We start from the raw sequence: 23,846 nt of genomic DNA, 5'->3' as shown, positions 1-23,846 counted from the left end.
ACATCATTCATTCATTAGCATTAGTAAATGCGACCTGCTGTCACAATTAAGCCCATATATGGAGATCCCTGATGTCATCAATATTAGTATATGGATATAGGTAAGAACCTGTTCTGACATTCCATATGTTGATCGTTCCCCATCCATCCTTCCTTTCCGATGTCCCCCTTTTGACTGATACCTGTCCATTTAAACTAGACGGGCCTGCCCCAAAGTTATTTGTGCAGCCACGCCTGGCAACCGGCGAAAACTAGAATGCTCAATAGGGCCCTCATCAAACCCTGTATTTTCAATACACTGCCACTGCTGCCACCCTTAGATCTCCATATATGGAGCTGACCTGTTCTGACATTCCATATCTTGAGCTGACCTCATCACACCCTGTACACTCAAGATACGCTCCATATATGGCCAGTGCACGCGACCTCGCCCTTTAGGGTGAGGTCGTCGCAGTAAGACGCCCCCAGGCGTCTTACCGGTTCCTCCTCAAATACATCACTGTGTGTAGTCACTGCTGTTGTATCCTGTCTGTGAAGAGCCCCTACTTGCAAGGATAGTCTAAGAAGGATGAGACGCGAAGACCGTACGGGCGACGCCATGTTGCTTTGGAAGGAAAGAAACATGCGCAGTTGAGACCAAGGAAGCTGAACGCGGAAGTGTTGGCTGCATATAGCCCATTGCGCATGTTTCTTTCCTTCCAAAGCAACATGGCGTCGCCCGTACGGTCTTCGCGTCTCATCCTTCTTAGACTATCCTTGCCTACTTGGAGGACGTAGAGAGCCTCCATCCTATACTCTCCCGCCCACCTGACCGATGCCGCCCCAGCCTGTAGGACAGGGGTGGGCAACTTTGATGATGAAGAGATCCACTATATTTTCCACACTCACTCGTATTATGTCACGCAAAAGTAGCTAGATCTACAAGCTCGAAATGCGTTGCAGTGCGACACGTTTCAACATGAAGCTATTTTTAATTGGAATCCTGAAAAGTTGTATTATTAACTTTATGAACTTATGACAATACAAGTCGTATGACAATACAAGTCGTAATTACAGTGACTTATGTTTATATGTTTGGAATTGTAACAGTTGAAATAATATCAGTATTCGGATATTAACCTGTACTGTGACCCCCGGGCCACCAGTTGCCCATGTATGCTGAGTACGTTTAGTGATGTCACGCTCCCTGCCTGGCTTCCCTCTGAGCATGGACCAATTCTGCTTAGACACTCAACAAAGGCTTTTACATTTTACAAAGGACTTTCTTTTATCACTTGAACCACTTAAACCCTCTAGATTTACTAAACTGGACCTGGGTTGACTCCACCAAATCTCTAGAAGTTTGTAGATCTGCTATTTTTTTTAGGTGAGAGTAGGAACGAAGATTGCTCGGTAGACAGAGCCTTAAGGCTCAGCTCTCTTTTCGTCACAACAGTGCGGTACAGCAACTGCAATTGATGTTGGTACCATTAACAATTCTATACATTCCCTTATTGTGTAGACTTGTGGTAAATTAAGTAAGGCAGATAATAATTTAACTCTTGAGAGTGTGAAAATGTAATTTTACACTCAAGATTTAAAGATCTAGTAAGGGTCCATTTGGTTACCAACTTCAAACATTTAGCTAGGTACCACCTGGAACCCTCTCTGACCCAGCCCTTTTGGGCTTTTGGGACCTGAATGTGAACCATGCCTGAATGTATAGGCTTACAAGTTATAGGCCTATTATGTCTGTGTTGTGTTTGTCTAGTATGAAACTGAAAGCTGTGAAGAATTGTTGGGCATTTCATTTTATTCAAATTTTGTTTTTTATATTTCACAACAAACAATGTTCAGTCAGTGGGAAGACCACACTGGAAATGAATATTCTGTGTGTTATACTTGGTATGATTTATAAATGGTATATATTTTAGGCTGCATTTTTACAAACATAAAATCAATCGATCAATCACTGTACCAATAAATGTAACTTTTCCTTGTGGGATTTAGTTCTAAAGACTACCATACAACATGTAGTGTACATAACATTTAAATGACAATGACATTGACAACAGAAACACTATACTATACACACTAAGGTTTTTAACCACAAAAATATAGAAACGAGAAATATGGACTTTATCCTAAACATATTAGTTCATTGTATCATTACAAATAGGCTTCAGTGCAAATCTCCCACACAAAACTTTGACACCATTGAGGAAGTAAAAAGCCTTCTAGAAACATGTGGTCTCACACAGGAACCAAAATATTTGTTAAATGTCAAAGGTCTTAGTGTGGTCTATATATAAGACAGAATACAACACATTTCTCTGTATGAATAGGTCAATGTCTGGTTTTGTAAATAAGTGCAACCTAAAGTATGTGGTGTTCCATTGTGTACTCATTTGTAATTTGTATTCCTTCCGGGTCTTTTTACTTTCATTTGTACACTCAGTTAAATTAACACTGTAAAATTACAAACGTCATCAATATATCAGTATCTTATTGTAGTATGTCAAAGGAACACTATTGCAGATAGTGAAACTGCTTGAGACAAGCTTGTATAATTGATCTTCAATCTTGACCTTGACCTTTGACCACCAAATTGCACCATATGTCAGCTCTAGTTAGAGATGTTATAGAACATGGCCTTGTGTTGTTGTGATTAGAGTGACTGAACTAATAATAGGCTCTGTGCATAACCATAGTCAAAGATGCTTAATTTAGGAAGATACGCCATCCCACACTTAGCGGATGCCTTTTTAATGGATGTGAAGCAGGTTGTAGTCTACTTTATTATCAACCTTTCTCTGTCCCAGACTCCCAGCAACACACTCTTTATCTCACTCTCTTTCTGTCTCTTTCTAGCTGTTGGAGTTAAGGTCTGCCTCTTCATTCTTCTCCACCTTCTCTTCAGCAGTCTCCTTGAGGCTCTCCTTCCGAGCCGCGTCCTTCTTCCGGGTCTTCCTGGAGGATGAGGATGAGGGTGGGGAAGAGCCTGCTGAGGGGAGGGGCAGGCTGTAGCTGTAGTTGACACTGTGATTGGCTGCTCCATATAACATCCCTGTGCTGAAGTGTGTCTCCTCTCCTTCCAGCAGTTTTCTGAGGATCAAAGGAGATGTCAGGGTGGATATTTTCAATATAACCTGTGCGTGAATTACATAGGGTTCAAGATTGTGTGTTTGTTTGAGAGAGTGAATTTTCTCAGTTGAGAATGTACCTGTAGGCAGTTATCTCTATGTCTAGTGCCATCTTGACATTGAGTAACTCCTGGTATTCCCGCAGGTGCTGGGCCATCTCACCTTTACTGTTCCTCAGATCATTGTCCAGGTGGACTATGGTGTCCTGGAACAGTGAAAAAGAGAAGGGTCAGAATTAAGTATTGTTAACTCTGTGTTTTGATATTACACGACCATGGGGGTCTTGGTCTGCTCAGTCGACCAAGAGTCTGCTGGATGAGAAACGGTTGTGTTTATCTGTGTACAAGAAAGGTAGATGGAATCACACATTGGGATACTGCTGATGAAGGGGTCAGATGTCAGACGAGAGAGAAAGAGAGACAGACAGAGAGAGTGAGAGAGATGAGGGCGGGGCACTGGAAATGTGAGAGGAGGGAGAGAGAGACAATCAGACAGACATTACTGAACTAATGCTGTAGAAGCAATGATTCCTATCAGAACATAGAGCTATTTAGCACTTAAGAAAACATCACTTTAAGCACCTTTAATCCACCCATGAACGACTGTACTGCCATGTTTTTCCCTGGTTATGCCTACACTGCACTAGAAGTCTAGAACATTACATTTTGGCCTAGCAGTGACTTGAGGAACTTGAAGCTGCTGATTCCTTTAGACTGAACTTGAAAGTAGACAGTTACAGGCTTAGCTTATATAGGCTATAAATGGACTGCACGTATATATACACAGCGACCTTGGCCTTGACCTTGGACAGGGCAACTCTTAGTTCATGACAACAATCTTTTTTTTTTTAATCTTGTTTTTTGGACTGTGCTTCAATATTTCCTTTTAATAATTTGGCTTTATACTAATATAAGCAACTGAGCATAATTCGTTATCAGCTGCATGCATCAGCATGCATTTCAGATGGGTTTATCTTCATTATTAAGTCTATATGCTATATATAAACTCAATTCATTAGCTACCACAATCCATTAGCTCTGGAGTTCTCATTAATTCATGGGCCGCTATATAGGCCTATAATTTACAGTAGGGTGAGTTAGCTACATGCAACATTTGAATTACTTCTTTTATAGGCCTATACGCAGCGCTATACAAGTTAGTCTTAATTCTTATGACATCGCTTACCTGCATGGCAGCTACTTCGGCATTCTGTGTGTCCTCCATTTCTCGGATCTGTCGTTCCAGAGACTCGTTCGTGCCCTTCAGTGTCTCAATTTCAACGGTCTTGGACTGCAGCTGCCTCCTGAACTCGTTGATCTCCTCCCTGCCGGCGCGCAGGGACTCGTTGTTCCGGGTGGCCTGCTCGTTCAGACTGGCGAACTTGCTCTTGTACCACTCCTCGGCGGACTGGAGGTTCTTGGTTGCGATGGACTCGTAGCTGTGCCGGATCTCCTTGAGGGCCGAGGTCAGGTCCGGCTTGGGGAGCTCGACCTCCACGGACACGCGTGACGCCTGCACCATTCCGCTCAGATCGTGGATCTCCTCGTCGTGCACTTTCTTCAGGAACGTGATCTCGTCCAACAGGGACTCCACTTTGCGCTCCAGGTCCAGCCGCGCCACCGTGGCGTCGTCCACGTCCTTCTTGAACGACCTCAGGGTCTGCTCCGCGTCCTCCCGCGCCCTCACCTCATCCTCGTATCGGACGCGTAGCTTCTGGAGCTCGTCCTCCATGCAGTCCCGCTCCATGAGCATGTGGTTCTTCTCGCTGCTCGCCTCCTCCACCTGCGCCCGGAGGTCCCGCATCTCCTGTTGGTAAAGGTCGGCGATCCGGGACGGCTCGTATTGCTTTTGTCGCAGCGTGACCAGTTCGGTCTCCAGCACTTTGTTCTGCTGCTCCAGGTTACGGACCTTGTCGATGAACATGGCAAAGCGGTCGTTGAGACCCTGGAGCTGCTCCTTCTCGTTGGTCCGTATGAGTTTGACCTCATTGTTGAGGATGGAGGTCTGGGCTAGGTCGAGGCTGTCGTTCGGGACGGGGGAGAAGGACAAGGGCCGGAATGACCCTTTGTAATAGCCTGAGGACGAGGCGCTGTTTCGGGACGAAGCCAATGACCTGAACCCAGAGGAGGAGGTCGAGCACCGGGTCGAGCCACCGCTCAAGCGCAAGGGGGATGCTGAAAAACGGGGAGAATCTCCAAAAATCTTTCGGTAGGACGACGACGAGGAATAGTGGTCACCGTAGTTCATCTTTTCTGTCCTCGGTCCCTCAGGCAGAGATAAAGACTGGGAGACTTAAGAGCTTTGCTGGAGCTTATACTGACCTGGACCACATTACACTGTACAATCCAGAGTGTTATTTTAACTCTGAGCCATGTTGTACACACTCAGACTGAGAGTGTTGGCGAAATTAACACCGTGGGTTTGGCAATTGGCATGACATAAGGCAGACTATAATAGGCTTACTTCTTGTTTTCTATTGGAGTTTCTTAGATTTTCCTTCATGAAATTACTTTGGAGAAAAAATATAATTAAAAGGTAGGGTATGTGATATTTTTGGTTAAAACAAAAAAGTTTTTTGTTAAAGGTTAAATAAATCACTATATTCTAGTAATCATCAGCTATAGAGTGTTCAGTAACAGGGGTCTCCCTAGCCTCCCTAGGGTCTCGTAGATGTAGGATATTTATCGATTCTGATGTCAGAATCGATAAATAGCCTACATCTACCAGAGTCCAAATTTTGGGCTAGGGTCTCCCCTCTCCAGCTCTTTAATACACAGAAAATATATTATATTAAATACCGCACCGGAGCGCACTGCCACTCGCCTATTAGTTTGCATTGCACAGTGCTCAGTGCGCTATTTCCAAACGCGCCCAACATTTCAGCCAATCATCTTAATTTGTTTCAGTTCCGATTTTGTCTGCTCTTTGTGTCATTACTTCCAATTTCACTTTAATCTGTATCCTGTCTGAGTTCTCTAGCCTGATGATTGGATAAAATTGGTATCCCGATCTGAAAATTAATTCTCTGTTTAATAAAAAGTTGGAGAGACATGGCGACTTCATAATCACAATAGAGCTTTTTAACACGTATTTTAACCAAAGGAAATTAGGACAACTGAACTCACCCCGGTGGCCGTTGCTTGCCCGTTTTTCCCAGGTTTTTCCCCAGTGAGGGGGATGCTATTGGCTGTTTGTATTCTTTTTGGAAAAATATAAACGCTTTATCAAACAATATAGTAGAATTTAGTATAGGCCTAATGTAGGTTACCCACTCAAATGGTACCTCGTCAGATACTCAACATATAGCCTACAACAACTTCCGTGAACCGACTTCACTGTAGTAGCCTTTTCATAAATGACATTTGTAGGCTACTTAGGGCGGCTGTCTGCTGTTGTGAAAGTTTATGGGGGAAGATGCTCGCGGAGGAAAACAGAAAAGGGGCGAGTTGTCCTGTTACCACAATCACTTACCCTACTAGGCCTATAGGTCGTCTAGGTCCATACCTTTAAAAACAAAATAAAAATAAAGGGGTCCATAAAAATGTGTCTCGGTGTTTGGGAACCAGTGATCTATTCAAAATAAGGGGGAAAAATAAATACAAAAAGGTGGAAAAGACAAGTAGGCCACTGGAAAAGTCCCGGCCACTCCTCCAGATAGCTTTGATTGGCCAGAAGTGAACCCCTCGTTCAGCTCACACAGACCTACGCAGTACGCATTCAGTTCATTGAATCGGTGCAGCGCGTGAACGTGAAGGTGTGTGAGGAAGCACATGGTGTGACAAACAGGTGCGCATTAATGATGGACGACTGGCAAGAAGAACACAGGGATGGTGGCGGCGCCGCCGTCCAGAAGTTTGGCTTTCCACCAGGCCGTGGTGGGAAGGAGAACCTGTGTTTCGGTAGAAGCGTCCCCAGGTTCGGAGGAGCACCGCCACCGAGGAGCAGCAGCGATGGTCGCTCAGGAGGAGGCCAGTGGGACGAAGACCGCCGAGGAGGAGGAGGCGGTCGAGGCCGGGGACAACGCGGTGACGACCGGACCGACTCAACACCGCCGGTCACTTTTACTGTGGAAAATGATTCCATTGGGAGAGTTATTGGTAGGCTAATTCTTAATTTATATACTATATATCACATCTACAAACTCAGAAGAGCGGGTGGTTTTTGAACGGCATTTAGCCGCAAATGCTAACCGAGCTGTTAAGAAAGCTAGTTGGACAATTCACCTATGAGGCAAGCAAGGCATTTGGCGTCTTTCGTGTGCGTAGAAATGTACGTTAGTGAATCAGAATGATTATAAATGGACAGGTGCATGGACCAATTATGAATTGGCATACCACACCCCAACCAACCACCATGAATGGAGAACACCAAGGTCATTTTTGTGCTGTTAAAGGATGATCGGATCCTCATAAAAACAATGACCCTCTAGTCTAGTGGAGTATAAAGTTAGTTGACCAATGCCTTCTTAATCAGTGGGCCCTGTTGTGTCTCAAACCATTGTATTGAGTCACAAATGTAAAAAATAAATCACACCCGTGTGAAGTGAGGGCCGATCTTATCATCATACATCATCTCACTCCGGCCAATCAGAATTTGCGTCCTCACCTTCCTCTTCAATGTTTGTGTTTTGAACACTCAAAATTGTCCATTCATTGTCAATGGGATTTAATGTTTGTGTAGGATGAAGTTTGTGCACGTGACATTACACCAAAAGCTGGACATAGGAGAGGCTATCGCCCCTCAACAAAAAAGCAGATGTAAAACCTTTCGGCGGCATGCATATTGTTAGCTTGTAGATCTGCTATTTCTGAATAGCCATTGCCAATGCTAAAATGACATAAAATGCTTTCCTGTTTTAAATGGTGTCTGTAGAATTGAGTATGCTCTTCAAGTACACATTCTAGCATAAAATGTTGATAAGCACTGTTGTGAAGTGAAGATGGTTTGATTGGTTTTTGAGTGGTGTAAACCACTCCTACAACTGGCTTTGTTAGTCTGTCTGTCTGTGCAGAAAAAATGAGAATTGTTGCTACGGTCACCCAGTCAGACCACAGCTGATCAGTCTATATAAGACCTTACACCACTCAGTTCACACGGGTGTGATTTTCTTTCCTGCGGTGTACCCTGTCATGTTGTGCAACTGCTAGTACTGCAAGTACTACAGCATGTGCTTCCAGTGAGTACCTATTACTATGTTTTTGACTATATTCGACCACATGCTAAACTCTTTTAACACTCAACAGGTCGTGGGGGAGCCAAAATTCGTGAACTTGAAGAAACCACAGGTGCAAGAATTAAGGCAAGTTGAAGTTGGCTTATATTAACAACAATCTGGTCTGGAACGTTTTTAAAAGAAAAGCAAACAAGACTTGATCGGTTCACTAATTTGACAAGACAGTTGAGAGAAAGGAGAGATTACAAAAAACAAAAAAACACTTAATTTCTAATCCTCTGGTGTTTTTTGTAGATTAACAAAGGAGACTACCAGGGTGAGGTGGTCCTCTTTGGTTCCGCTGAAGCCCAACAGAAGGCCAAAGAGATGATCGAAAGCCTGGTTTCTGATGATTCAGGATTCGGCAGTGGTGGTAAAGTCAAAGTTTGTTTAGTCTGTTATCTGCCTCACATGGTCTTGACTCTTGAGGGTCATCATGACTGTCATTAGAGCCAGACTGATATATGAGCCATTATTTGACTTTTTTGATGACATCTGTATTGGCAATATATATTACAACTTTGAATCTGTCGTCGCTATTTTGGGCATGTCATACATTAGGTGGCCATTTTGAAATGTTTTCAAAGTTTTCTGTAATTCTTTTCAAAAGTAGCATATCTACAAGTTTACAAACACATTCCGTTGCACTGCCTTGTGAGATTATCTTGGCTATTTTTAAAATTTCTACTTTTGAAAAATGGCAAATGTTGTTTACTTGCAACTATTACATTAAAATAATCGACTTTACTGAATGATTATTGATGTGAAATTGCGCATGTAAAAATAGCCATGGAATCCATCTGGATAAGAACAGCCATTTCCTAGGAATACCCATCCCTTGTTGCAGCATATGTTCCTGCTTTCTCTGTGCAGGTAGAGGTGGAGGCTTTAGAGGAGGAGGAGGAGGAAGAGGAGGAGGAGGAGGAGGAGGAGGCGGCGGCGGCGGCAGGAGTTCCTCTGCCTGGTCGTCTGATCAGTTGAAGGTTGCGGATAGTGCTCCGGACCTAGAGCCCATTGACTGGGGCAACCTGAGGGATAACTGGGAAAAGTATGAGGAGATGAAGTGGAAAGGTGAGGAAACAAAGGCATGTAGTTATTAACTAACTACATGGCTTTATTCACAAACTGTTATTCCAACTCCAAGTGGTGCAGTACACTGCAGTTACCAATGTGACTGTTAAAGCTGCAATCTGTATAGTTCTTAACCTACAGTAGTATGTATCCGAAGAAATATAGCTGTTTGAAAACCATTCAAATGAACCATCATCTTTGGTAGTAAGCCTACAGTAGCTTTGTGGTATGCAGCGCCGTCGCTACGTGCACAATACGCACTGCGAGTAGGGCAACATGCTGAGGGGGGCAACAAAAATTGCCAAGCCGCGGAATAACGCACGCCCATGTGTGCATCCTCACAAACGCCGAAAGTAGCTCATCTGCATGAGAACGCAGATCGGCTACTCGCATAATATGCGAGTAGGGAAACCAAATCGTCCCTGGTGGTATGATCATTTCCTGAGTCATTTCAGTCTTGTTCAAACTTCAATTACTGACTTAAATCTTAACTCTAAACTAGGAGTACTCTATACAGTGTTCTATATTGTTTTGTGAACATTTTCACATTCATAGTGTTGTCCGGACAGCATTTTTGTTGGTGATTCAATGCAGAAACATTCTGAGATGTTTAAGTGCAAAATGATTAGATGAAGTACCTAATTTCTGGCACATTTTTAAGTTTGCACTTAAACATTTGTGGATTTCACCGTAATGCCACAATGGGCATACACACTTAATTGATGCTTCCAACACATCCAATATTGGGGCTGTTGTGATCTTGTACTGGGAGCATAATTAAGTTTCATAAAAATGTCTAGATGTTGATGTTGTTGACTCAATTTGCTGTCATTGTAAAGTACTATGTGGCGTCTGTGCAATATCTGAATAGAGCCTAATTCCACCTTATTGGTGTGAAACACGGATGGCACTGCGTTGACAGCATGGCCATCAGGCTTGGCATTGTGCACCCAACAGTAATTATTGTGAACCTGTTTTTCTGTAGACCTTCCACCCCTGAAGAAGATGTTCTACATTGTGGATGAGAATGTATCCCGTCTCACTTCAGAGGAAGTCAAAGAGTGGAGGTAACTCTGACAGGTTTTGCTGGTATTGTTTTGTGCCACATTTGTTTCCCCATTACAGCATCTGGCCAGCAGGTGGCAACCTTTATCAATCTCCTCTCAGCCTGTATAGTATAATATCCTCTAACAAAAAAAACATCGGCATCTCCTTTAATGGACTTTGGCGATTTTTCTTGGTGTCATTGTTGCACAGTAATTTCACAGTGCACTTTGATACACAGACCAACACAAAATGGATCTTCATCTTGTGCAAATGGACTGTAAAATAAATACATCCTCTGTTAGCCAGTAGTTTGTGTTGTAGAGCTGGACAATATGACCTCGAATCACAAGGAATTCAGACATTTACCTAATTATAAATTAGTATACATTTAAAATCATTAAAAATGCTTTTTGCTGGCCAATGTAACTGGAGTTACTCCCTGTCTCCCCATTATTGAAACATGCATCCATGCTCGTATCCCATTTCCGTTCTGTTTTCCCAACAAACTTCAACATGAAAACGTATTCGCCTGCAGCCAATGAGTGATATGTAGGCGTTTCATATTTTACTGGGAGAGTTCATTCAAAATGGCCCATCAAATAAGTGGACAGATTTTACTGGGAGAGTTCATTCAAAATGGCCCATCAAATTAGTGGACAGAATGTTTTGTCTCCAATAAAAAAGCGTGGCAACAAAGACATTGAATATTGTGTGATTTGTGTCATGAAAATAGTTAATTTGTTGCCTCCAATCATTATTTAATGTTGGAGCCTCTCTTTTGCTTTGATTGTTGGATATGATTGTCAAAACCTGCTGCCAGTTTCCATTTTCTGTGACACGTGACTGCAGCTTTGGAGTTGACCAGTGAAAGAGCAAATGGCAAAACCTGAATATAAGGCGTTTAAACTCTTGTGTGCGTGTATATGTGTGTGTTTCCCTCTACAGGAAGGAGAATAATAATATCTTTGTGGATGATCTTAAAGAGGGGGAGGGGGAGAAACGTTCTATTCCCAACCCATGTCGCACTTTCCTGGAAGCCTTTGAACACTATCCAGAGATCATGGAGAACATTGTGAGAGTCGGCTTCACCAAGCCTACCCCCATTCAGGTAGGCCAGGGTGGGCCTTAGTTAGTGTCTTGTTGACTGATTATGTTTGAATGGTTAATTAGCTGGCAGGCTCGTTGAGTAAGTTACTGAAAGTTAGTGGATAACTGATGGAATGAGATGGACTACAAGACAGACTGACTGATTTGACTGTCGGAACAATACTGAGAGATAAATAACAAGTCAGGTTTATATGTGAAATCACGTAGAATTGCCTTAGCTTGGTGTCTTGGTTAATGCTAGCTTTGATGAGAATTGCTGACCTGTATGTTGGAGCATGTTTCTTTTCTTCCAATGAGTATGAGCTAGATTAGCTTTATTCTAGCATGCATTATTCCAGTCAAATGGAGTGAATAGGGAGACCAGAAAGGTGGGAGAGAGGCGGGTGACATGTAGTAGTAGTAGCGGGTCAGCTGTGGGAAGGATTATATAACCTTACTGATTTGACTTGGGCATCCCCCACATTAGATTTGATTTGTGGTTTCATTGTTCCTCTAAACATCCAAATGTATAAACGGAAATAACATTAGTAAAACTAAACCATAGAATGCCAGAACATCTTTGAGGAAGTCTTGCAAAACCGGTATTTCAAAATCCAGTGTTTAGCCCACTGCACTAGTCATGTTTCTGTTCAGCAGAACCATCAGATTGCTTGGTGGGAACTGGGAAGTAGCTTACCCACATAAAGAAAATAACATTAACCAGTCTCATTATGGCTTAATTTAGCCCACAAATGTTGAGAAAAAGATCATTATTTTTATATCCAGGTTCCTGGAGAAATACTACACTATTTGAACTGGTAGAAAAGAACAGCGTCCGGTGGTGTCATATTGCATCACACTGGTTCTCAAGGGCACCGTTGTCATATGTTTTGTTTGGGCACGGTGCCCAGGAAACACCTTTGGCACAAAGCCAATAGGCCTATCTCACAGCCCCCTTCCGGTAGATAGTGGTGTCATTTAACATTAGCATTTACATGTTTTTTTCTCTGGAGAATCTAAGTACATTTCCTAATGTAAAAATGTGACAGACCAATATTATTATGAAGCAAACAAGATGGTAAATCAGCTCGAACAGATAGAACAAACCTTACCTTGAGAAAACAAAAGTTGTAGACTTCTTAAATTACCTCTGTTAACATGTAGTGTCTATGGAGTGACGTCACGCTATCACCACTAACGCGGAAAGGGGGCGGGGAAATTCTGTGAGATAGGCCTATTGATGAATTCCTACCCTGGGTGTAGTTTGTATTTTGTACCCATTGACTGGAGTCACACTTTCATCATTTCATCCAATTATTAAATATAGTTATTAATATAGTTATAGTTATTTTGAGCCAAAGTATGTTTTGGTCTTCAAAAAGATTTGAATAAATACATAACTATTAGTCTTAAATCTTATATTTGTACAGCAACCACTAGATTTCAAACTATTTTCAGCCTTTTTCCATCTTTCCAAAATCATGATGAACAATGACACTGAACTGTGCAGGCCTAGAAGAAACAACAAGAAAGATGTGTTCTGTTCCCCTCCAGTCTCAGGCATGGCCGGTGTTGCTCATTGGTGAGGACCTGATTGGAATTGCCCAGACAGGGACAGGAAAGACTCTGGCCTACCTTCTGCCAGGCTTTATCCACATGGACGGACAGCTTCTGTGAGTCTGGGACTTGTCTCCCCATTGCTGTTCATCGCAGGCATTATGCTGTACAGTTTACTTGAGCTCTTGGACCCTAGCATCCCTATTCTGCAAAAGTAGCTCATCTACAAGATCACATGTATTTTTGGCGAAGAGATTTGGTGTGTTGAGTGAAAAAGAGTAGACCAAGTACATGGAAACTTTTGCAATGTATTAGTAGTATCACTAGTATGTAAGTATGTATTTGAAAAGGTTGCCCCTTTCACTTTTGGGGGGAAAAAAAACTACAATTTCAAATTGTTTCCTGTGGACCCCTGGACCCTATTTTGTTCTAAGTTGTAAATGTGGTAGTCCATAAAGTATTATTGTTACAGTTTATGAAAAGGTAGAGAAAAGCTTTGTTCAATTTTGACAATCTTATTCTATGAACATTATTGGAGATTGATAGATTAACTTTTTTCAGTGAGCACTAAGTGTGCTGTATGAGATTCCTCAGCTCAGAGTTGGTAAATAGCCTAACTTTGAGAAATGGCTGTTGGGTCAAACAGAACAACACGCCTACCAACAACATTTTATTGTCCATGTTTATTGCTTATAAGTGTTGTTGAATGGGAAATGTTTCTCAAAAGCAAAGTATTTTCAAATGGCATTTCTTACTTCTCTTCTTTAGACAACCATTGCAACTTGCTATCTTTAACTGAGCTAACATGGTGAGCTAAGTGTGGTCAGTGAGTGCATGTGTACCCAATTGTGTTTTTGCAGGCCCAGGGCAGAGCGGGGGGGTCCTGGTATGTTGGTCTTGACCCCAACCAGAGAGTTGGCCCTGCAGATTGAAGCCGAGTGTAACATATACAACTTTAAGGGCTATACCAGGTACAAGATGGCTAGCAGCAATCATGCTTCATCACACACACACACAGGTCTCTGAAGTATTACTGAAGTATTTATTTATAGTGATACATGAATGTATCTACCGGTAATCCATCCGTGAAGAGAAGGCAAGTGAAGAAGATATTAAGTAACCTGCTCGTCCTGCTGCTTTAGTTGCATCCCAGTGGCGTGTCAATTGTAATTTTTTTGTCTATTGTGTGAATCTATTTTAGTTGTCAAGTATTTGGTTTGTCATTTAACCGTTTGTGCATTTTGGTTACGACACCAGGGGCGGTCCAGATTGAGCTTTTATTAGAACTCCTTATAAGCAAACCCCGCACTAAACCAGTTTCCTCAATCTATGCTACAATAAACCGGTTTCCTTCATAGAATCATTATTCATTATCATGGTGCTTCCTTCCTGAGACTCAACCCACATGTTGTTCTGTAAATTGCTTAATTCCTAACCTCTCCTACTCTCTGCCATGCACCCTTTCATGTCGTCAATAATTTTAGAGACAGTCGCACTGAGGAAAAGACAGGTAGCCAAGACTAAAATGTTGAGGTTCTCTCTTGGACTAATAGACCACTTGCCAGAGTGTGAACACGGGCATCTTGAGTACCGCAATGTTTTGTTGGAAATTTAGAAACTGCCGTATGCTAACTTGCATATTTTGGGTAATTTTCATAATTGGCATAACACGCTTAATTAGCATAATCACCTATGGACAATATTTCAGCAACTGCTTGGCCGATTTGGACAATATTGGATTGGTTTTGAGCGTTATTGAGGATGCTGAATCCATTTCTGACATTTACAAATTTCTAAATCACTGTTTAAAACTGAAATGGAGATATTTAAACTCCTGGTGAGGTCATTTTGGTTTGATTTATAGTACTATAGGACACTGAATCCATTGCATTACAAAGATTACTTGTACTATTTTATTTGAAATAACTGCAATAAGTAGAACATTTATGAACACATTTATCCACACAGAACATGCAACGCTCATTTACAATACTGCACATTCACATTGCCAGTCTCTACCTGGCCTTTATTATATGGTGGAGGGTGGTAGTCTCCATGGTGAGCTTTACCCTCTTCTTTGTCTGTTGAACTTCGTTGTGTTATCCACTGCTTCAGTATCGTACATCTCATCCAATGACTTGGAGAGATGGGAGCAGATGGTAAAAGACTGGATCCACACGGCTACCTGCTCAGCATTGGTGGAGATGCCCTTCATGCCTAACCTGACTCCGCCAGATGGCGCAGCAGAGAGTACACTGGGTTCCCCCCGCCTGCTCCCATCTGGGAACTCTCAGGCAGACTTGATGCCCGGCCACAAAACGGCCTGGCCAATCAGCGGCAGCTAGAGGCGGGATCAAGGCAGCACTGTGTATGCCTTGATCCCGCTGATTGGCCAGGCCGTTTTGTGGCCGGGCATCAAGTCTGCCCTTCATGCCTCCTACCGCCTTCCCTTGATTGATGCATGTCAAGCCTCTTGAAGGCAGTACTGTTGCAGCAGCCAGTCACCCTTCTCTTTTGTATCTTGAATGACCTTGTCATGTCGGAAGCTGCCAAGATCATATTCACGGGGTAATGGAATAAATATTCTGGACCTCTGGTTGGTGATGACATCATCATTGGATGTTTTCAACTTGTTTTACTAGTTTGAGTGACATACAGTACCAACGTGTGCTGTTGGTATCACTCAAACTAGTAAAACAAGTTGAAACATCCAATGATGATGATATCAACAACCTTCAACGCTTTACTACAAATATTGTGTCACCATAATAGTAAGTAGCGTATCATCTGAGGCATGAAGGGCATCTCCACCAATGCTGAGCAGGTCGTCGTGTGGATCCAGTCTTTCAGCATCTGCTCCCATCTCTCTAAGTCATTGGATGAGATGTAGACATAAAGATATTCTTGTCATAATATAATGTGATCATCCTCATTGAGGTTTTGGGTAATAAATATTGTGATGTTTTATTCCTGTCACCCAGCACTATTGTAATCGCTCTTCTATGGTCTGTTTCAGTGTGTGCATCTATGGTGGTGGCGACCGGAGGGGCCAGATCGCCAAGGTGAAGAAAGGGGTGGACATTGTGATCGCCACACCAGGACGACTGAACGACCTGCAGATGAATGAACTCATCAACCTGCGCTCCATCACTTACTTGGTCAGCCCTGTGTTTTGTCTTTTGTGTGGGTGATTGGTGTTTTCTTTTTTGCAGGATGGTGTGTTCATTCTGCAGCATTAGTGCCTATGCCTTCTCTTTTTGTACAGTACAAGTTGTCCATGACACTTTATTTTGTATTTTGTTTACACATTACATTACACTTTATATTGATTTTTTTACACATCAGAAAAGCTGTGCTTCATTTTTGTCTGCGCTTACCTAACAGGTCCTGGATGAAGCAGATCGTATGCTGGACATGGGCTTTGAGCCACAGATAATGAAGATTCTGCTGGACATCCGCCCAGACAGACAGACTGTCATGACCAGGTGAAAGTCTAGTCCCATGTCATTAGGTTCAACGGGGCTCAACAAATCCCATCCCCTTTAAACTGAAAGAATACAGGACGAGTTTTTTTTTTACTTTGACCTTACAATGTTTCTTTGCTTGCCATGTGACTTCGAATTTGTTGATAATCATAAACATGTCTCCATACCACTATTCTATGGATAAGATTATACTTCTGTTATAGTTTTGTTTACTATAAAGCATTTGTTTAATTTAACCGGTTCCTAATTTTTTTTAATTTTTTATTCCATCATAATTTCTATCCTCTACTATGGGCTGTTTAAAGTGCCACCTGGCCCAGCGGGGTGAGACGATTAGCCAAATCCTACCTGAAGAACCCCATGATGGTGTACGTGGGTACACTGGACTTGGCAGTGAGTGGACTTTCATAACCTCTACTGTAATTCTATGGAGAAGAAAATGTGCATACATTTAGTTATTTATTTACCTACACTCCAAAAGAAATGTCAAAACTCATCACAAGATTGTCTTCTTGCCATGTTCTGTGTAAAAGAGTGTAAAGGTTTAGGTGTACCTAGGCCTTATTTGGTGTGATATTAACACAAACAAAACATGAGCTTGTGTCTGTATTGTATTTGACTTAATATACATTCCTTGTCTCTTGCTGTGTGCCAGGCGGTGAATACTGTACACCAGACTATACTGTTTTGCCAGGAGGACGAGAAGAAAGCCTATATGTTTGATTTCATCAAGAGCATGCAACCAGAGGACAAAGCCCTCATCTTTGTTGGCAGAAAGGTTATGTGAGTAGAAAATGGTAGCGTGACTATTAAATTAATACAATTTAATTAATTTAGGTACGTGGCAGTCTAGTGCGTTTGCTATTGGCATGATAATACAAGCAAGCATTACCAACGACATTACCAACAACAGCCGATTCTCTAAGTGGCATGCTGTGACACACTGGTGTGCCCATACTTTGTACGGTCATTTTGCGTCACAACTTGTTTTCCTTGTATAAAAATCAACTTTATGCTAATTGGCTTAAATATTAATCGAAGCAAATCAACATGCAGTCTTGACGTATTCTTGGCCAAATACAGGGGGCGGACGTCGGCCAAGCACTGACTTAATTATCTCCACCAGTCTATCAGATGAGCGATTGCATGATTCAGCTGTGTCTGTCCGCAGATAATCCTGCAAACTACTAGGTAGATCAATATTATCTTTGTTGTGACCAAGGGCGATAATTCCTACATTTCTTTTTTAAATCTGTTAATGGCAACTGATTTATGTGAATTAATAATCGCACAGCAATTGTCTATATAGTCTAGACTACCTTAGTCAACTGAATTAACATAAAGGAACTTGAAACTCGCTTAAGGAAAATCAAAGGTTTCGCCAACTGTTCGGCTCAGCTATGAGTTTTAGGCCCTCATTTATCAATCGAGTGTAAAATCTGCCCCAAATTCGAGTGTAGGATTCGTAGTACACCCACGTCGGGTCGGCATTTACAAAGTGATCGCAGACAGCTGTTTCTTCCTAATTTGCATTCCTAGCAGTGATAAATGTGACGGCTGAAATCTATCTGGCACGCCCTATGAAATCAAGCCTCGCCCTCGTTTTTGCGACATGAACAACTGCAGTACGACCTTGGAAACCATAGTTACATGACGAAAAAAGTCACCCCCTCTCTTACACACACAGACACACGCACGCACACGCAACTTGCAAGTCCAACTGGTTTGTTGTAGCCTATATTAAATTATTAAAGTATTTATTCATTTAATATAGCCTACAACAATATATTAGTGAACGAAAATCTGAACCTGCATGTGAACAATGAATTAAATAACAAATAGGCGCACACACACGCTGCTGTTTTCCTCCTCTCCTGTCCTGTCTGTCTCTATCACTGTGGTCTGTTCATGACACCGCGACCATGCACGTTTATGACAATCTATTTAGATTACCTCGCTAGTCGCAGTAGTCGGTGCAGTGGCTGGGCTGTCAACTGACAATTATATAAATGTGCAGCCTAAACCAGCCTCATGTGGCACACTGGCACTGGTGGGCTGGCAGCCTGGCTGGGTGGTTTAGCCTATACCTAACTCCGATGCGGTCAGCGGTCCCCAATTTTGCGCTTGCACGGCACATTTGGCATTCGAGCGACACGTCGGGTTTATCCTTAAAACGACGAGATGTAACTCGAGAAAGACATGGCTGTAGATTGCACTATAGCCTACCCGTTGGTTGGTAGACTTGACTATAGCAGCATGCACTCTCGATCCAACTATTCTCTCGATCTCTCGATCCAACTATTCCAGGAGGGGGGGGGGGGGGGGGGGCACCGGCATGTTTAAATGGCTTACGCATCTAACTTGCAACATTGTTTTTAAATGCGCGATTTTAATTGCTTGCTTGTAAAGTTGGAAATCTCCTACTAATTTCATATGACACAAAGACACATCGTTGATGTATTCCTTTACTTTTTTTTTCTTTTTTACATTTAGCCCATATACATACCTATACAGTTTTATATAAACATTTTAGGAGTGAATACATATGTTTCGATGCCTGTGACAGCCTCTCAGCTGGTCAAACAATGCTGCTCCGCTGTTCTACGACAGAAAAACAGGTGAGGACAAAGCGTACGACAGCTCCCGACCAGACGTGAGTTTTGTCTTGGCACAAGATCATTTTCAATCTTTGGCGCAAATCGTAAATGCCGAAAATTTCGGTAATTTCGGCGTACACCCATATTTTGGCGTACGCACGGTTGATAAATGAGGGCCTTAATGTGCAGTATTTTAATGAGAAACGATGGTTTATTACACTATATGGCCAAAGCTGTGAATGGAGAATGACATCTATTGATTTGAATATTGAAACATCTTGTACAAAAACAAAATTGATTCCTACCCACACACATTTCTGTGTTGTCACTATTATGACACTGACCAGTGAGGAGCCCTCCACCGGGAGGACGTAGAACCTTGGTCGTACTCCTCCCGCCCAACACTCCCCACTGACGGGTACCACCACAGCCTGTAGGAGTACGTTGTGCAGTGACAGTTATCGCCCTCCCCGCCCGGCTTCCCTTCAATTGTGTTGCTTGACAAAGCCGGATGCACCACGGTTGTCTTCTGTCCAAATCATAGCAATGATGGTAAAGCAAATGTGTTTAATTGACATTTCTGTGTGTTCTTAGGTGTGATGACCTTTCCAGTGACATGTGCCTGCGTGGTCTGGCGGTACAGAGTCTCCATGGTGACCGGGAACAGTGTGACCGCGAGGAGGCACTGAAAGACTTCAAAGATAGTATGCAGCAGGAGATGACATTTACTTGAAAATGAGTCGAGACCTGATGCTAGATGGCATGATATGTATTAATTAGGCTCTGGTGCTCGGCAATCACTACAAAATCACTGATTTCTTGTCTATTATACAAAAAACAGGATAGCATAATTATGTAGACAATATAATATTTGATTGATTATGTCTGAGTGTGCACGTTTATTATCACTGGTGGTCGCGTCCATCCAAACACAGCTGATTACAGAAGTACTCTTTTTAATCTCATTCACTACGTCTTTAAGGTCGAGTCCGTATCCTGGTGGCAACAGACCTGGCATCCCGAGGGCTGGATGTTCATGACATCACTCACGTCTTCAATTACGACTTTCCACGAAACATTGAGGAGTACGTCCACCGTGTTGGACGCACAGGCCGTGCAGGGTGAGAGATTGAGCATTGTGTGTGCATGCTTCACATTCACACCATTTCTCTGAATTTGTCAAGTATGGGCACCGTGTCTTCTGTGAACTAATGATCACTATCGGAGTTGGGCTCAAATGCCTTGCTCCAGGCCAATAGTGGCTGCTCAGGAGAGTGTTGCCCATCCAGATTTTCATAGCCCACCATGGATTTAAACCAGTGCCTGTGAGATCACAAACCTGCTTGTCTAGCCTATTTATTTATTTCTAAATTTAGAGTAGCCAATTATTTTCTACCCCTTTCTTCTCCCCAATTTAGTAGTTAATAGTTACCGGTATGTCAATTGATTCCACCCCACACACATTTCTGTTGTGTGTTCTGCTGTCATATCCTACTGACTCACCTGCAATTATTCACCTGACAATAGTCACCCTGCCTGCCCGACTTCCCTCCCCCGAACATGGGCCAATTGTGTTTGCATAGACACCCGACAAAGCCGGATACACCACGCCATGTGGATTTGAACCCACAACCTCCGTAGTGGTGGGCAGGGACTTTGCCACTCAAGCACGTTTTTTCCCCCCCTTATCATAATTGTCGGTGCATTTTTTCTTATTGTGTTCTGTAGACGTACGGGAGCCTCAGTTACCTTGGTGACCAGAGGAGACTGGAGGTTTGCATCTGAGCTGATCAACATCCTGGAACGAGCTCAGCAGGTTGGAACACACGCACACACATTTCCTTAACATTTCCTTATATATGTATTATTATTGCTGCTATAATGTCTTGAGGAAACCAGAACCAAACAATTTGACTACTTGAAAACACACACATTCTCTCCCAGTCCTAATGTTATGCAATTACTTTTCTAGGAGGTCCCCCACGAGCTTGTGCTTATGGCAGAGAGATATGACAAACACAAACAAGAGAGAGAGGAGAACAACAACAGATTTGGAGGTGGAGGTGGAGGAGGGAGGAGAGATGGTGGTGGAGGTGGAGGAGGGAGGAGAGATGGTGGAGGAGGATGGGGAAGGAGCGATGCTGGAGGTGGAGGAGGAAGGCGGGGAGGTGGAGGAGGCTGGTTCTAACCAGTGGCTGTTTTCTTATGCGAGTACGCAGACCTAAAAAAAAAGTATTGCATAACGGTTTTCTTTTTGTTTTATATTGTATGCTGTGAGCAGTTAGCAAAACCCCAGAGAATGTGTTGCTCAATCGTTATTCACAAACGGGGGCATATATTTGTTTTGTGTTTTTCATAATGGGAAGGTCCATGTGTGTGTTTGTGTGTTTTGGAACCTTCATTTGTATTTTACATATTTTTATTTAATTATTTTGTTATATAGGAGAAAGGAGAGTTATCATATGTATTGTTACTGTTTCCAAATTGGAAATGATACAACAAATTAAACATATGATTTGATCCCCTCTCCTCCTGTGTTTTATTTTAATTTGCTTTATAGAAAAAGGCCGATGCACACCTAAAAACAAAAGGTTCGTGACAGGTGCGTAGGGCATATTAAAAAGGGTATCTTTGAAAAATAAAGGGCACACTGTCAGAAACATGCCAAAAAGTCTGTCCTGAAGGTCTAAACGACCGAAATGTCGACTTAATAAAAGGGCAACATTTTTGGCAAGTTTCTGACTATTTAAATTGTTGTAGAGGGGGAAATCTACAACCTAGGTCTGCATACTGTATATTTAGATACAATTGTGAAACTACCATTACGCAAAGTTGAGCCAGAACGATGTACAACACGTGATGTCCCCATCCATCAGGCTCACGGAGACCAAATCCCTATGATGTACAATTTGACCATGTGGGAACAATATGTCTAATGAGCAATAAAACAATTAACCCCTTGTACCATGGATCCCTAAACTGAGCATGTCCTAATGGCAGAACATAATGTCCTTTCTCTTATGCCAGAACCAACAGGAGGCTTCACCTGCCTTGTGTGTTGGGGGATTGCAGGCAGTGAGGCACAGGGAGGTCTCTAGGACACTGGTTTTCTTCTTGCCTAGGGTCTTCCTACGTCTCACCAGACTAAGTCTGTGCGGTGTACATGCATCCGTCCTTGTCCACAGTTTACCGTCCTTACTCTGGTGCTTTTGAGTCGAGGTGGGATGTTTGAACCTTCTCTGTGTCTGTGTCACTGTTCTTGTTGCCCTTGAATCTCATTCATGATATTTATTTTTGGGTCCCATCATGTGATATTGTTTTAACCTCATAGCCAGTGAGTGGTCTTTGCTGGTCTACTGGCACCCTAGTAGGCACGATGGAGAACACGTGTTTTTAAGAGCGGTGTTAGTCATAGTCCCTTTGTAGCTTATTTGATTTTATTAAGATAATAATTAGGAAAGCTGAGAAGGAAGGTGTAGATTGAGCAATTTGTAATCCTGTTACAACCCTGGAAATTTCTTTAAAAGGTACTTTGGTGGTCTAATGCTTTGAAAAGCCATCAGTGAGGCAAAGCGACAGACGGATGCTTTAAAAATGTATGAAAAAAGTAAAAACATACCTCTGACTGATGCCTCCTTTCTACTATAAAATTGTGTGTGGCTAAAGTAGTGACTACTAACTATTCTGTTTTACAAGAGAAAATAAATGAAACTGACACAAACGGAAAACGCGCGCTGATCTACAATGTTTACAGACATTCAGAATAACAGGCCTGTGTTCTGTTTCATTTTAAGTTTAAAAATAAGACTTTCTTGTTTTCTCAATTTTATTATGAAGAGAAAAACATAAATTATACATTAGTACCCTGACCTTCACCAATCAACTTTCTATTTTAAAAATTGCTGGATTATGTTTGACAGACATGTTCCGTGTCTTAGCATCTCTTTGTATTTTGTTTCACTCATCCATGTAGGAATGCAATTTTTGATGTTAAATTTAAAATTATGACATCTTTACCTAGACAGAAAAGCTAAATGACCTTATAGAACTATTATGAAGAAGAGATCATTGGTAAATATTGTCTCTTCTTTCACTACTGTCCTGTCTGTTTTGTTATGTTAAATATGTTTTCAAGTTTAAATTGCGGTTTAAACTTGCGGTGAGAGTTGTTAATGTAGTATAACTGCAGCAATGTCAAGATAGCGTCGTATATTACATTAGATTTATACTAAGAGTACTATAGCCTATTTAGTTTGAAGCATTCCTTAACACTGATGGAAAAAATATCTGTTAGTGTTCCCAGGATTAATTTATGCTTTGGATAAGGTCACAGTGGCTTCTCTTTATGGAGCGTGTGTGTGTGTTGACTGAGGGGGCTGAGTTGGCATGGATTTTAGCTGATGCACGCTTTGCAGATGGATTTCAAAGAAAATGAAACTGAGCTGCTTGCATTCATTGTCAGTTTCGATTCTTATTAAGTGAAAGTTAGAAGTGGGATTCTCTGGATATGTATAGGCCTAACCTGGAATCCAGACTGATTTCCTCCCTTCAACAGTTTTTTTTGGTTAGATTTTTTCAGAGAGGTCAAGCTTGGTGAATAATTTCACTCTTTTAACACATGTGAACTTGTGATGAGACAATCTAGAAGTTGAATAAAACACAAACTTTAT

At 42.1% G+C, this 23,846-nt stretch overlaps 2 protein-coding genes across 2 annotated transcripts; one reads left to right on the top strand and one right to left on the bottom strand.

Moving 5' to 3' along the window:
• Positions 1-1,768: 1,768 nt before the first annotated feature.
• LOC306931585 (alpha-internexin-like) lies at positions 1,769-5,893 on the bottom strand. The gene is made up of 3 exons (XM_079513018.1): positions 4,307-5,893; positions 3,202-3,326; positions 1,769-3,083 (listed from the first exon to the last, which is right to left on the bottom strand). Exons 1-3 carry the CDS (start codon positions 5,366-5,368, stop codon positions 2,846-2,848), a joined length of 1,425 nt encoding a protein of 474 aa, XP_079369144.1. The 5' UTR covers positions 5,369-5,893; the 3' UTR covers positions 1,769-2,845.
• A 638-nt stretch (positions 5,894-6,531) lies between these two features.
• ddx43 (DEAD (Asp-Glu-Ala-Asp) box polypeptide 43) lies at positions 6,532-21,364 on the top strand (the record flags this gene model as incomplete). The annotated part of the gene is made up of 17 exons (XM_079511931.1): positions 6,532-7,218; positions 8,365-8,420; positions 8,589-8,706; positions 9,207-9,404; positions 10,390-10,471; positions 11,397-11,559; positions 13,092-13,210; positions 13,955-14,065; positions 16,111-16,252; positions 16,479-16,579; positions 16,885-16,972; positions 17,235-17,362; positions 19,771-19,880; positions 20,159-20,297; positions 20,905-20,992; positions 21,149-21,239; positions 21,276-21,364. The coding sequence occupies exons 1-17, from the start codon at positions 6,918-6,920 to the stop codon at positions 21,362-21,364; spliced, it is 2,124 nt and encodes a 707-aa protein (XP_079368057.1). The 5' UTR covers positions 6,532-6,917.
• Positions 21,365-23,846: the final 2,482 nt, after the last annotated feature.

Source organism: Electrona antarctica (genome assembly GCF_951216825.1).
Source record: "Electrona antarctica genome assembly, chromosome: 10".
Lineage (NCBI taxonomy): Eukaryota > Metazoa > Chordata > Actinopteri > Myctophiformes > Myctophidae > Electrona > Electrona antarctica.
This window is presented reverse-complemented; position numbering and strand designations above follow the sequence as displayed.